This window comes from Apostichopus japonicus, chromosome 20 (genome assembly GCF_037975245.1).
Source record: "Apostichopus japonicus isolate 1M-3 chromosome 20, ASM3797524v1, whole genome shotgun sequence".
Lineage (NCBI taxonomy): Eukaryota > Metazoa > Echinodermata > Holothuroidea > Aspidochirotida > Stichopodidae > Apostichopus > Apostichopus japonicus.
In genome coordinates this window covers 13,232,393-13,248,557 of record NC_092580.1, presented here as the reverse complement: position 1 = coordinate 13,248,557, position 16,165 = coordinate 13,232,393, and the positions used below count along the sequence as shown (strand labels likewise).

The 16,165-nt window shown below is 40.8% G+C and overlaps 1 protein-coding gene across 3 annotated transcripts in view; it reads left to right on the top strand.

Moving 5' to 3' along the window:
- Positions 1–1,809: 1,809 nt before the first annotated feature.
- Positions 1,810–16,165, top strand: part of LOC139962037 (low-density lipoprotein receptor-related protein 1-like) — a 33,994-nt gene continuing 19,638 nt past the window's right edge. Inside the window, exons 1-7 of one of the 3 annotated variants that reach the window (XM_071961866.1) lie at positions 1,810–2,242; positions 9,396–9,596; positions 10,839–11,023; positions 11,953–12,394; positions 12,889–13,023; positions 14,815–14,944; positions 15,428–15,572. In XM_071961866.1, the coding sequence (XP_071817967.1) occupies positions 2,172–2,242; positions 9,396–9,596; positions 10,839–11,023; positions 11,953–12,394; positions 12,889–13,023; positions 14,815–14,944; positions 15,428–15,572 (1,309 nt within the window). In that variant the 5' untranslated portion in view covers positions 1,810–2,171. Of the gene's footprint in view, positions 2,243–7,573; positions 7,689–9,395; positions 9,597–10,838; positions 11,024–11,952; positions 12,395–12,888; positions 13,024–14,814; positions 14,945–15,427; positions 15,573–16,165 lie in introns of those variants that run through there. The other 2 variants (XM_071961865.1, XM_071961867.1) reach the window with 2 other exon arrangements.

Genomic DNA, 16,165 nt, shown 5'->3' with positions numbered 1-16,165 from the left:
ACCTAATCTCACGGGTCGAAACATTTGACTGTGAACCAATTCCCGTAACAAAGAGTGAAATCTTATTTAAATGGCAACTTAAAGAGGCGTGGTCGTGACGCGGTGCGTTTTTAAATCTTTTTCACACGTCAGAGTTTCGTACAGTACATTTCAGAGATTAGTACATTTTTAATGGCCACATTTTCTATGAAAATGTCCACCGCGAGCATATAGACCCTTTATACACAAATCATTTGATATCCCCAAAGTTACATGCATATTCTTTATTCGGGTTCTTAGTGAATTCGTCAGCAGTTGATTCATGCATGGCTGCAGAAATGTGCGCGTGGGCTGCAACTATTGCCCAACTAAACGGATTTGAGAAAAAACTTGTACAGGCGTGAAACAACTATGATTGGGCACTATCTAACTACAAATCCCTATTTCCACATCACGATTATACTTCGCAGGTAACCGCGGTTCGAGTGAAGGTCAAGTTTTGTATAACGTAACCTGCTTAAAATGTAAAATGATGCAATATTCTGCAACTTTTGCAACGATGAATATTTATTTTCATGAAATTTCAACTTCTACGTACGTTTTTTGTTGTTGAAATCTATCAAGAGCTTGGAGATAAATTCTTATGGATTATAATCTTTATCATGCAGGGGGTGTTGGCAGGGTGGGGTTCGTACGAATCCTCCCTCAAGAAAAAATATTGTTCAGCTTGAGAGATGTCCTGGTTTTAATCTGTGTCTAGGAGCTGTTGTTTCGTAGATTTGCCACTGGGATCTGAAATATTTACTTCTCTTCCTCGCCCCCCCCCCCTCTCCCACATATTTTCTTTTCACAGTTTCAAGGAGAAGACTGTTAAGTTTTAACAGTGTTGACAATGAATCGATAATATATTTAGGTCATATTGTGCTTTGTTATAATAGATTTAGCACGACGAAGGGTTTTCAATAGTAAAGTATCCTGACAACAGTTCTCAGGATCTTAGCTCGATCCCTACCACCCCCATGCAAATGTCCTTCCACCTTCAAATCCCCCCTCCTATTCCCCCAAACCACCCTACCCTCAACTCCTTTCATCTCCCGTTTCACCGCTAACCCAAACAGTGGCACGCGCAAGGGGGGGGGTGGGATGGGGTGGGGGACCATTACCTCACCTCGCATCATCAGTCGGGGGCATTGGTTCAGCCTAGGAAGAATGAAACTATTGCTACCTTGCGTTTGGAGCTAATTTAAGACCAAATTTTATGTTCTAATTATACCAAAGAATGCAACAGTAAACGTCTGTTCTTTCCGAGGGAGTACCCATAGCCCCCTCGCCAACTTCACTTTAAACAATCCTTGATTTGTCTCTGGTCCCTCCATAAAGGTTCATGCTCCCTACCGCCTACTAAATTACTAAATCATGCGGGGAGATTTAGATTCCCCCCCCCCCACGCACTATTCAAATTCTGAACACACCACTGACCCAGTCCCCCCCCCCCTCATCCTCTACCCCAATTGAACCAACCGATCCTGTCTGATCCGGAATTGAGAGTAGCACAAAACCTCATTTGGAGATAAGTTAAAGTACATACCAAAACCTCAAAACGTTATTGAACAGCGGAAGTTGCTTTACCCTTTCTGGTAGGTGCATGTATTTCGCGGAATTTTGACCTTTTCCTCGACACTACATATTCCTGTAAGTATAGGTTCCATGTCGCACTTGCATTACATTTGTCGTATTCACTTGTCAAGAAGCGAGCATGATTTCAGTGTCAATCGCTGACTCCCTTGACCCCGACACAGTGGCGAAAAGTCTTCCCTCCGAGCAGCATATTACACCACTTTTGTGGCTGTGATCTCAAGCCTCAAGCGATTTCAATAGCATGTGCATTCAACCAGTCACAGAACGCAGTTTCATGATAAAACCGAGGGTTATCATCTTGGTTTATACACTTTATGATAGTGTAGCATAACAGACGGTCGAACGAATGGTACTCGGGAGAAGAGAGACTCAAATCATTCCATACTTTATAGGAATCGTTGAGAAGTAGAACTTTCAAGTCGGAGATTCGGTGGTTAAAGGTGATCTGCGTTGCATAGCAACAGAGATTTCATATGGTCTCTCTGTACTATTCGAAGTTTACTTTTTACAGAATTATACAAGTAACTTAATCGCGGACTGAGCCTGTACCGTCCATGATGGGGGGCGACTCTGCTGGAAAAATGTTTGCCCGAAGTTGGAAAGAACTAGAGAAAGTGTTTATTGTGTAAGTTGGTATTTTCTGATCTGTTAACAGACAATTTATTTATCTACTGTCTTTCTGTAGTATATTATGATATACAATATCAATTCATCTTCAACTATATCTCGCGCTATTCAAGAACCTCCTATAGGAAATGTGTAACTTGGGCTAGGCTACGTAGTTATATTTGCATGTTAAAACTGGCCCCTCAATTATGTATGCGTATCTGGCCTACGAACGTGCGTCACTATAGCGTGTGGGTTCACAACGTAAGGCGAAGGTACATATTATTTGTAGAGAGTGGCTGGCGATGCGGTACACCCAACCATGCAGTTATTATTTATGGCTACGGAATACCGCAGGCATTTTGCCAAATCATAAATGATTTATATTTGTATATGCTGTCACCACAGTAACATTGGGCGATATACTCGGCGAAGTTTTGGACAGTGGTGGTATTACGTAAGTGTTAGGAGGTGGGGGCAGGGGCGCGGGGCCGCGACATGGTGCGATTTGTTTATCCCACCTTCCGGAGTTGTTGCATGCCATCTGAATTTGAGGAAAAAAGTGGGGCATTCGCCAACCTCTTCACATTTGTGCCTATTATGTTTGATGTCACTATAAACAATTGAAAGTATATAATCGCATGAAATGTACCTGCACGATGGTACAATATGAGCGCCCAAATTTTTTATTGCAGAATTTAAAAAGTCATCAGTCTTGGCCCAAAATATGCTAGACAGTCACATTATAATGTTCACTCATGTTCCAACTTCAAACTCTTTACTGCCACCCTCAAGAATCTCCCCCTCAACTTTACCACTTCTCGCCCCCTCCACCTCAGAGAACCCCCACCCCCCTTCTCAACTTTACCACTCCTCTCGATATCTGGATATTCAGAGCCATCTGGAAGGTATACTGAGCATCAAAACGTTTAGCAATTTTTAGCATCTTAGAAGTTTTGTGCCAATACTGATAATCTTTAAGACCCTTGATAACGAAAACTATAGTGAAGGTTTTGCCCAACCCCCTCCCAACCGTTATAGCCACATAGTTGGCTTCACATTAACATGTTCTGTATTGTTGGCTAAACTTAACGGGGTGGGGGAGGGGAAGGAGGTTATTTAATCTTTACCGAAAGAACTTGCCAGGGAGTTTGTAATTATTAATAGTTAAATCGTATAGCCCTGTTTAGTAATAGGATTCTCATCCGAGGCGCCGCTCACTCTACCCCTCGATCCCACCCACACCCATTCCTGAAAATTCTATGGTGTTATTTCTTGGAAACGGTGGGAATCACGTATTAGTTTTATTATTTTTATTATTTAAAAAAATCACAATCAGCTGGTGGTAAGTATATAACCAGATAAACGGCATGAACTTGACGGCAACATATTTATAACGTTTACGTTTTCTGCCTATATATAGAATTTTACATGCGCATTCCGATCCGGCGATAACGTTAAAATCTTTAGGTAACGATGTTTCATGCTTTTTTCTAATGTTATAACAAAAACTTTCTCAAGGCGATAAAAACTTATGTAAGAACATTTTTGCGTTTAGAGGGGGATGGGCGGGAGAGAGAGAAGGGGTGGGGGGGGGATATAAAACAAAATATATTTGGTAGACATGAATATATAAACTTAATCAACAAGAAGGTAAGAACCATATAGTCAATTTAGCAACTATCTCTCCATCAGCCAAAACGGAATGGTGTAAAAGGGGAAATTCAAAACCAAGAGGGGAAATTGCTTAACGCGGCCGACCAAGCATGCAGCAGACCGCTTACGCAGTGTGTGTATATATATGTCCAGAGCAATACATTACCATCATTGTGGTATATGGAAAAGGATGCCGTTTTGATGATAAAGTCATTATTTGCAGTCACGAGTTCCGTTGGCTTGAACCGTATGAACGTGACTCATAGCCCTATTTATATATCGCTTGAAATAAAGTAACACGCAAACACATGTTTAGACATACACAACTGAGATATTCCGACTCCTGATTATAGGCCTATGTACATTCTGTTCCATACGTTGCTCTGGCGTGAGGATATTTTACTATAGTGGTATACACGTATACTAGGAACACTATAGAATAATAATGGGGTGGGGATAAGGGCATGCCCGTAGCCAGAGTTCGAACGTAGAAGGGACACAGTTAGCGTTCCTGATGCCCGTCAGAAAGGGGCCCGGGGAATTTTTGGTTTGGGTAAGAGACCCCTTTCCGATGCATAACTAAATGGTGCTATCTTTTCCATCATAGCACACGTTTATACGTTGTCAGTATACGTGTTGGTCTAGGTATGACTTTGCGTCCGTTTGTAATATGTTAGCCATTTTGGAAGAAAGTCTCACAGTTTCAAGGTACCCAAGCTACAATTGTACCGACCGTTTAAGCGGACCCCTAGAGACAATGACGAAATGTTCAAGAATCCCTCCCCTTCCCCGCCCCCACCCCCGACAAAGGGAACATCACTAATGTTCCCAGCGCCACCATGTTGAAGTCAGAAAAAATCCATGGATCAGTTCGCCCGATGTGGCACTCGTAGACTTAAAGACAGCGTATAATATATGCAGTAAAAGTTAATGGACCCCTTTGGATTTAACGGACCTTACTTTTCGCGTACCTCTGGGCCATCACGAGGGAGTCACGGCGGTAAAACAATGTCCGTTATAATAGTCTGCGGACCCCACGTTGAGAAATATGGATTAAGAATACCCCCAACCGGCTTTCCTTAGTATCAGACTACCGCCCGGCTGAAACTATATGGGAAAGAAGGAAAATAAACTTGATTAACTTATGGCTAGAATTCATGAACCCTATCGAATGAGTTTAGTATCGGTCATGCAGAAGGGAGTTAAAACCGAAGGCTGAAAGTGTAGTAAATTTGGATAATGCAAAGCCTAGCGCTAGAGATGAACTTCTATAACTGCATTCGTAGATTTGCTTTACTAACCGAACTAACAACAGCAGCTATATAAGTCACCAGAGGGCAAAGGATAATATTCCAAAAGTAAAGCTTCAATGGGGGAAATTAATTCGTAAATAGTCTGTGTGTAGATTATCTTAAGTCTCAATACGTGTTTGCTGATGAATTTCGGAAAACAAACTTCCGAAGCAGATTCAATGTTTCTTATTGTAAATGCACTCTGACCAGGTGGGTTTGATTGAGAAAAGCTGTAGAAACCGAAAGAAAGAAATTTATTTTCTGTTGCCGTTATGGCACGAACGATTTACCGTAAAACCACTGCGACCGCCCCTGCATATCAACATGGTCATTACACAAATGTAACCTATATATATACTGGTACCGTCCACTTTTTTTTGGCCCAATTCCACGAAGGAAACGTCTGGAAACACCTGTTTATTTCATTGTAATGGAAGGAAATGACACAATTTCGCAAGCTACATCGGTAAGACCAAAAGGAAGACACTATTCAAGAGAAGAAACCTAACACAGGCTAGCCCACGGAATCGAAAGTAGTCCTATGCCTAACGGTCGTTAACAAAACAGAGATATTTGATTGGCGTATATGATCTGTTGGGCGGGACTTGCAAATTTCGATTGAAATTTGTAGAATCTATTGACTCGTTAATAAATCTGGCGAATTTTATTCAGCTCAAAATGTTTAACGATGCAGATAACTCAATAAAAATAAAGAATATTAATATGAAAATTGCATAGAACGGTGTCATTTTCACTCGAGCTTTTAGGGCAGTAAGCTGGAAAGGTCCAAGTGTAAATTTGTCAAACACACATCGAGACACTATACCCAACCAGCAAACATCATTGGTCTGTATGGTGAAAAACTTGGTCAAGTCTAAATATGTCATCACCGAGCCTGCCGACATGTACTTCAAATTTTGTTTTTCAACACTGCTAACATTTTACACCTTGAAAACATAGAAAGTATAGCACAGTTAAAACAGAAAGTTATGGCAACACATATCACAGAACTACAACTCCTTATATTCAGTGACACGTCGTTTGTGTACTGTATATAGGTTATAGTCATTCTTAGTAACGGAACAAGATTTTCTTAGATATTTGGGGCAGTTGCTCGTCACAAAAATCTCTTATCATGTATCAGTTAAAGATGGATAGGTTTGAGTCTCCTACAAGAATCCTTTTTCTTTTGCTGTCTGGAACTCTGGATGGAAGGTCACATGTCGTTTTAGGTGCAGAGAGGTCAAACGTGCCCGGGGATTCGCGGTTTATAGGCCATTTGTCTTTCTGGTTGTCAGCAAAAACTCCTGAAATAGGGATGACGTATTACCTTTCAATAAATGTTTTGGGGGAAACCCTTTCTCTTCCCTTTTTCTTCAGGTCAGAATTTTGGTCAGAATGGGAAGTATAATTACTACGTTATTGTGAAAAACAATCGCGATAAGCGTATTTATATATCCTGTGGACTATACAGGCGGTTATTGGGTTTACTTTGTCCCGATTCATAAAATATATAGGGCGATCTCGCTTAACCTGCGGTAAGTGTGAATAACTGGCTTGGTTAAAACAAGTCCCTATATTGTTTGAAATTAAAAGAAATATAAATAAAAGTGTTGTTCAGTGTTTAACTTTGAAACATTAAGGTATCTAATTCACAGAGACATGAGTCCATTTTGCCGGAACACTTTGAGGTGATTTTGTGGTTTGTCCCCTCAAAGTCATATATCCCTCTTTCCTACGGAGTTTTTTCCTCCCTTCGGCCCCTCTCCACAGTTTTATCTTCTCTCGTCGCCTCGAATTGACAACCGAGGAAAATAGTTTTTGCTTTCTTGCGGCACGGTCACGTAATCACAGGCGCGTAGCCAAGGGGGGGGGGGGCGAAGGGGGCAGCCGCCCCCTCCCTTGAGCATATTTTTCAAATTTGTTTTTAATGTTTTTATGATATCGCTAGTATTTTCAAAAGAGATAATGCTAACATGCAACTTACAAGGCTTGGGAAGTGCCATTTCCAGCGATCTGGGAGGCATTTTTAGCCAAAATTTTCTTGTACGCTTCGCGCCAACTTATGGTGGCGCTACGCTTAGATAGTTTGTAGAGACCCTATAGTAGGACCCTATATAGGGTCTCTAATAGTTTGCAATGCCGATTCTACAGTTTCGCCCCTCCCTTGGCAAATTCCTGGCTACGCGCCTGCGTAATCATGCAGGTATCTTCCGCGTTTTGAGGTGATTATGTGGTAGCCCCTCAAATCTAGGTAATATGTCCCACTACCCTTCAAAGTTTGTCCCTCCCCTGCCCCTTCCTTCGCATTGAACTCTCTTCCATCGCCTCAGACCAGATATGATGAATATATGCGTTCTGCTTTTGGCGGCAACGCGCAAGCGCAGCATATCATGCAGGTATATGGCGTTGAAGATCTCTGGTGAAAATGACCAGTCGGTTACTTAGCTTAGCTATCTTCGCTCTCTAGAAGATTCCCCATGCGAAAACGCTGTGGCGAGCTCACAGAAAGTTGAGGTGTTTTCACGACGGCTTCTATATTAATTGGCGATCTGGTGCCGTTAACTTTGACCAAACTTTGAGCAACCTCACACTAGTACAGTGGTAATAGGTCCGCCCGGTCTAGATTATAAAAGTTCCTATTGCTAAACGCATATGACTTACGTTACTGTAGTGTTACTTAGGCCTAGGCCTTGATCTAACTGTTGCTAGGCCTTGATCTAACTGTTGCTAGGCCTTCATACCCAATAGCCAATAATAAGGACCGTACAGCTGGAGAATCTATGGCTCAGATCGTTGCAATGGTGTTAGGTCTAGCCAAACATAAGCCCTGGACTAGTATTGCAATGAGTAATAAGTAATAATTTATAGCCTAGAAAATTGCATTCTTGGATGGTTATGTATTAGGATGGTGACTTCAAAGTTCGGCCACTTGAGACTTAAAACACCCCAAAACTAAATCTTCTGGTATAAATCATTTGAAAATATACTTCATATGGTGGGAGAATTTTGTTATAGTACGATACACGGCCAAACTTTCTTTCCTGCAAACTGTTTTCACGTTGTTTTCCAAGAAGATTCTTCGTGATTGTGGAACTGGTATTTCTTGCTAGAGTATTGCGAAGTTTGGACGCGCAACCCACAGTGTGGCGATGGTGATAAAATTGGGGGCGCAGTTGCTTTTTCAGTAATTATAACAGACTTCATAGATCTTCGTCATTTTATTGACAAATATGTAAGTAATTTCTTGCACACGGGTCATTTTGGAGAGAAAATAACTGTAGCTTCGTACTTTTTGGTGAAATTTGACTCTTCCTGTAGATTTTCATGGTGAAATCGTGTATTTCTTAAGGGTGGCCGATCTTCGCAGTATGGCGAACTTCGCAATACTGACTATACTAATGTACTAGTCGACTAATGTAGAATTAGTTCCATAGGCATATCCAGTGACTATCTACTAACAGTCTTTGTGTGAGCTTCCAGACACCAGCTTCATTATTAACTATATATGTTTGTAGTATGAAGAAATATTATCAGAATATTCTTTTTAGGTGATATTTTACTTCCTTTATTTCCAATATAACCAGTTATGTTTCCATGTGTTCATCAAGAAACAGAATGCCAATATGATGAATGATGATATACAAAACTAAGGAAAAAGTACAGAGATTTGGCATTTGCAATCAGTGTACAGTTCTTTTCAACCCAAATCTGCATAAGATTCTCCTGAACCAATCAGTTTACATGATCAAAATACTGACAAACCCATTTTACCCCATTTCTGTGAAAAAAACAACAGCTCAGGAAGCATGGGACGAGGTTGGCCTTTAATTTGAGGATATTTGTCACAATAACCACCATGTAATTGCTTCCAGACAATTCTGTGTGTACTTGTAATATTTATTGTTTTTCAGTAATTTTAAGTTATCAACGAGAACAGCAATTTGCCTTGTTGCCTTCATATATATGATTTGCCAAAATCAGTAAAGTATCATGGGTGCATGTGCATAGTATTAACATAGCAGTAGCTAGGCTTGTAGGCCCAAAAGAGAGAAGAATTAGCCAACAGTGAGTAATACGTAGCCGGTCACTATGATATTACAGTCATGTCATTAATTTGAACCCACCACCATGCAGGCTACTACTAACAGTTATGCACAGGCAGCAGCTCGGTGTGATGACTGATACATCATTTTGGTTTTTTCATACTCTCCTTTCAAACAGCATACTACTCTGCTGCTGCTATGTGGCATCTGGTCAGGACTGTGGAGGACATCTTGCAGCCGCTGATTCCGAAACAGAGATTACGTTTCCTGGCTTCGGTGGACCGGTGGTATGCGAGTGGACTCTGCGGACAACTGAGATCAACTCTTACATCAGGCTTAATGTTAAAACACTTTCCCTGCCAGAGAGTCCAGGCTGCGAGTAAGCAATCCATTTTGTAAATGTCATTTCACAATCGTTTATTGTGATCCTCGATACAAGCCCCTTCACCAGCACCCCCCCCCCCCAGCAATAGAATGGTCAACAACGGCAGGGACCAATTGATTAAAAATTCCTGGTTAAGATCAGTTGATGGGGGGGCTGTCCCACATTGCCCCAATTTAAAAGAGGACGCTGTCATATTCAGAGTCCTATCCAGTTCTGCGAGACTTTGCCAAAGCTTCAGTCTCTGACTGTCAATGATTTGCTGCCAAGAATTCAAAAGTGTGATATAATGAGATATGACTTAATAATCAAGGTTAAGATACTAAATCATATGTACTGTATGCAGGGTGTCGCCAGGGCAAAACGGGTTGCTGTTTCTGTAAGTTTGTCCTTCTAAATTTTAGTAGTTATGACCAAAAAGCAACTCAAGAAATGTCTAGAACTTTGCAGGAAATTGTGCAATTATCTTACACTTAACAGAGACAGATTTTGGGTCTATTTTATCCCGGGCATGCTAGGACTCAGTACTAGTATTTACCCACTTTGGCGGTTCAAAGTCACTCCATAATCTATTTGAATATGATGTTGCAACTGTCATTGAAGGCCTTGTCTGGTATTTATCAAAGAAAGATTTATTCGCCGAGTGTCGTGCTATTGATCCTAGTCCTTCCAGCGCAGGGTTTCAAGACCCTATTAATGGTGGCCTATGAAAACCGTAATTTATATGAGAACAAAATGTACAAATTTGTCCAACTTCATAAATCGACTGAAATTAGAAACTAGCTGAATTACCAAAAGGTGTGGATATTGTCAATGACTATACTTGTGATAGGATATTCCCACATCTATCAAATGGACACAAGTTCACAAAGTATATGGAGAACTTTCTAATCTTTTGGTAACCAGTCAAAATATCTAAAACTCTAAAGTTTGTCTAAAATATCTTGTCAGATCAATTTTTTTTTTTTAGATCAATTTATACCACAGGATCCTCCTTATATGATGCAACCATTGTATGCCCTGTTGCAACACAACTCTAATTGGGTCTGGAGTGATCAGTGTGAGGGAGCTTTTGTAAGTGTGAAGAATGCCTTAGCTAGTAATCAGGTGCTCACTCATATTGATCCAAATAAGCCTATGGTGATGATAAGTGTGGATGCCGCTACATTTGCATCATCATTTTTTTTCTCAATGTAAATATACAAAACTTATGCACTACGGATTTCTGCCTCCCCATAGGAGACATCGCCTGGAGATATGGGCCGACGGTTTCGTCTCCGACGAAGACCCAGAAAAGTTCTGCGGAAATGGAGTCGGAAAGTGGCCTTATTTCTTGTCGACCGGGCAGCAGATGTTGGTGCGGTTTGTCTCTGCTGGACCTCATAGCGGAGAGAGATTCAATTTCCTCCTCAGCTTTATTACAGGTATACATTGCATGCAAAACAGAATTAACAAGAAGTATTGTACCCAAGCAACTACAATTGTACTATATGTACAGATGTTGTTGTACTATATGTTGTACTATATAGTACTATGTTGTACTATATGTTGTATGTTATGTGTATGTTATATATATGTTGTACCATGTTGTACTATATAGTACAGTTGTACTTTATGTCTTGTATTGAGATTTGTTAAATTTCTAATTTTTTTGTCGTTTCATTCCGGAAACCGGTGACAGTCCAATTTCATTTTAGCGACGACGCTATACTTATTTCATTTCGTTTCAACAGATGATGTTACTGAAAGCCTACAACTTTATTGGGAAGTTTTTTGGATTTCCTTTTTGTCTTGATTTCATAGTGAAAGCCTGGCAGGAAATTGTCTGGGCAACAAAATGATAAACATTGAAATGGAAACCATTACTAGGTACCTATTAGGAAGGTACATGATCCAGTGACGAAAAACATTCTAGAAGGGTCGGGTGGGTGCCTTTGTTCGATTCCCTTCAATCTTTGTGTGCGTTATGGTCAGTGGGTTTGGTAGCATGTTTCTTTGTTGCTGAGCCTGTTTCTCCCAGAGCAATTTTCACTCAACATGGACATTTTCAATGTTGAATGTCTCCAGTCTCCACCAACTTGTGTACTACTGTAAAAAAAGAGTAGTTAGGAGGCTTAAAAGTTACATCCAGAAAATTACTTTTTTAGAAAATTGTCGAAATTTTTGTAGGATGCTGATAATGAGAGACTGTACATTGCCGGTGGCCCAGATGACAGAAGTCTTGGCATATGTGACTGGAGTTGGAAAGTTAAATGTTCATGAGAAATGGAAATCTCTTTTTATATAACCCAAGTTTTGAATTATCAGTGTAAACCTGACCACATACAACCATTTATATATTTTTTGGCTGCAGAGGTGGAAGTAGATCCGAGACTCGTGTGGACCGACAAAGCCCCGGACAGTGGCCGGATGAGAGTCCACAGCCTTCCAGCCGATCCAAACGCATACATATTCTCTGGCAGCATCACCACCAAATACTACTACCAGACGGATACGGACCGTTTCCTCGCCATAGCCAACGACAGACGAGAACGCACGTTATTCTGGAGCGACGGAGGGGACAACCAGATCATACGCGGTTCCATCGGTCGCCACTCCACCGGTCAGGGTATATTCGCAGGCGTGTCTAACGAGGTCCAGGGACTCGCGGTCGATTGGGTGGCCAGGAACGTCTATATGACGGATGTCCTATACAACTGGATACTCCTGATGAAGTACGATGCAAGCATTGTACTCCACGTGGTGACCACAGGCCTTGATGTACCACGTGGTATAGCTGTTCACCCGATGAGAAGGTACTTGGGACAAAAAATAGTCATATAATCCATGATAGTGTTAATTACATAATATTGAGAAAAGTATTTATCTGTGTGAGGAAGGAAACAGGAATCAGGAGGGGGGGGGTGGGGGGAACAAGTGAGGTGCGTGATGCCATTGTTATGCGAAAAGGTTTTTTTTTACTAAAGAAGTGTGAGATAAAGTTAACTTTATAACTTGAACAAGTCAAATAAAGTTACGGCAACAGCAAGTCATGTTTGGCGTTCATGACTCTTCAAATGTATCCATCACTAAAAAAAAAAAGGCATCACTGTGTGTGTAGTCTGTGTAGTAAAACCATAAAGATGTGTTTTAGTCTTGAAAGAATTGGGAATTTCATTTCTCTTTGTTTTTGAAAGTGTGGGTACCCATGAAGATAATTAATGGCACATTCATATCAGAAAATTTTCTATTAAGGCAAGAAATGGAGAAAAATAAAGTTCACGGTTCATTTGTATTCCTCATTTTACAGCTATTTGTTTTGGACAGATTGCGGCGATCACCCTCGCATAGAAAGGTCTAATTTGTACGGCGGAGAGAGGATAGTGCTCGTGGACACCCTTCTGACCTCGCCGAATGGCATAACGGTAGACTTTCAATCCCAGAGGTAAAAAACACTTTCAAATTCTAGATGCCGGTTTGCTCTTAAGAAGTGTGGTTTTCCTCACGCATTCAGAACTTGTTTTCTTAGGTTTCTTTCCTTAATGTTTAATACCAACAGATGTTTTAAAATCTTTAAAAATCTTTTTGACTTTTTTTTTCTTCCCCCCCCCCTTCAAAAATGAGCAATAACCCCTTCCCAACCTATACCTAGACACTTATGATAACAGTGAGTTTTCATAACCTATTCATTGTCCTTAAAATAATGGAATAACGTTTCCAGGATTTGCAAATGTCCTAAAATTTCACTGCAGAGTACCACCCAGTCGAAACAATGTTTTGTTAGCTCATACCAGCATGCAGGTGTGAGCTATTGTTACAGTGCGGCGTCTATCACTCTATCATTCTATCACTCTATCACTCTATCCGTCAACAATTGGTAAAACCGCTCCCACTCGCACAGTGTTTGATGGAATTTCATGAAACTTGGACACAAGGACCATTGGGTATAGGGCCATCAGAGATGGTCCGAAATTTGGGGTCAAAGGTCACCTGTAGGCTGTAATGGGCCATTTTGTGGAAATACGCAAAATGCTTCTTCTCCTACAGATTCCATGGTACAATATTGAGGATTTGTCACGATAGTACTATGGAAGTTTTACCTTCAGGGTGTTCATGAATTTGAGATCAAAGATCAATTAGGGGTCTTTTGTGGCCCGGGCCGCCGCCCTATATTTTCAAGTTGCTCCTGTTCGTACAGTGTATGGCCAGTTATAATGAAACTTGGTCACAACGTTCCTCAGGATGAGAGTTATGAGGGGTGTTCGGAAAAGTGAGGTCAAATGTCATTTAGGGGGTCATCGGGGGTCATTCTTTGTAATATTTTCAAATATCTCAATCTCCTCAAGATTTTGATGGATCATATTCAAAGTTGAACTGATGATTGTTGGATTGTATATGAATAAGGTGATGCCTAATACTTTTTGGTCAAAAGTTAATTAATTACAATTAATCCCCATTGTTTAAAAAAATCTGAGCCTTCACCTTTTGCCAAAGCTCCTTTAATTTGTCTCCCAGTCTCTGCAGTGTTTGTTTACATTTGTGGTTAAGCTCTGCAGAGGCTGTTAGTGGAATCATGGTGGAATTAAAGCAGGACTGGGAGTTGTTATTAACTGTTGAACTGTAAGCATGAGAGCCCTATAGCCAATCAGCACTTGCCGATTCTTAGAAGTCTTTGAGTCTGAGGTACAGTATGTAGGCAGCCAGCCAAAATTTTGGCAAGGAGTGCTTCAGGTCTGCTCAGGTAGAGGGGAGAAAGTTTAATAGGGTAGGTCAGTGGCATTGTTTGAGAGAGTGGGTAAAATAGGATTTAAAGGGGGAAAATATGAATTATAGCCAGTGGTGTGGCCAGGATTCTGCTAACGGAGGGGGGGGGGGGATGGGGGTTATCCCTCATGGGCCCAAAATTGGTGGAATCTGAAAAATGGCCTGAAATTTGGTGGGCCATTAAGTTTTGTGGGCCCTTCATTTTTAAGCTCAAAAAGGTATGAGCTTTTGCACCATTGGTGCTCTAGTATATATACAATATATATATTTATCAGAAACTGTACTTTCATGTCTCCACTCCAACGCACTTGTATCGACGGTTTGAGCAGTTTCAATATCCAAGTGATTTTCACTATTTCTGTGAATGATAAAGTATTCAATAAACTTTTGTCATGAATCAACTCACCCAAACTTCCTGTGATGAAATAAATGGTAAAATAACCGCCCATGCTGTGTACCCTCATATATGCAGAATATTTTGGACCAACGCAGGAGTCCTAGCCAACACAGTCGAATCTTCGCTATTCGATGGGGGCGATAGAGAGACGCTCTTTTCCCTGTCGTCGTATGGAGCGCAGTTTTTCCATTTGACCACGTACCAGGTAACATCCCGTAGTGACACCTTGCTGCATGTTCACAAATAACTATGTAAAGCCAAAAATGTCATGTTGTATGCAACAAGTGGGGACGTGAGTCAAGTCAGACCCTGGCGACTGATGTGTCATCGAGGAACCTCCTTTTTTTGTTCTCTTCTAGACAGCATGTTTCTAAAGGTGATTATCATGAAAAACCTAGAATAGCTGTAAAAGAGAAAACACTACTAGCACTCAAATTGGTATTGGATATATTGACATTTTCAGCAAACCAGTTCTGCCTTTTAAGAGTCATCTTCATTAATTTGTTGTAATCTTATTTTCTTGAACAATCAAAGCCTGGTAGGTTTAGTGTAAAGAAAAAGGAAAACCGAGTGACAACCAATTGCATTTTGTAGACCGCTCTTTGAAAACTCATTCCAGAGGTGTCTTGTTCCTTTGTGAAAGAGACCCAGCTTTTTATCGATAGACCCCTTTGTTTCCCGTCTCCAGGATTATGTCTTTGTCACAGACCTAGAGAGCCACATCCGGTGCGCTAGGAAGTCCATCCCTGGGGAACAGTACTTTGCCCTTAACTTGGATGCTGTACCGTATGGCATCACTGTCTATGACTATGAATCTCAACCTATGTCTGATTGTAAGTTGGTGGCTGGGTATCATACTGTTTATAGCAGGCTTGTAGTATGGATGGGTACAGCTGTGTCATGGGTACCAGTATATTAACACTCGTGACTATGGATATCAGTGTTATAACCAGTTATGGCTAGATATCCTTGTTGTTACGAGCTATGATTTGATCTGAGTGGTGTTACAAGTTTTGACTAGATCTCAGTGTTGTAATGAATTATGACTAGATGTCAGTGTTGTAACGAGTTATGACTAGATGTCTGTGTTGTAACGAGTTGTGACTAGATGTCTGCGTTGTAACAAGTTATAACATGATGTCTGTGTTGTAACAAGTTGTGACTAGATGTCAGTGTGTGAAATGAGTTGTGAATAGATCTCAGCGTCTTAAGGAGTTGTGACTAGATGTCCATGTTGTAGCGAGTTATGACTAGATGTCCGTGTTGTAAAGAGTTATGATGAGATTTCCATGTTGTAATGAGTTATGACTAGATGTCAGTGTAGAAAGGAGTTGTGACTAGATGTCAGTGTTGTAACAAAGTAACTTTCAGAGAATACTTCAACATGATTGGTTTATACCAAATGATAATTTCGTTAGTTTAATAA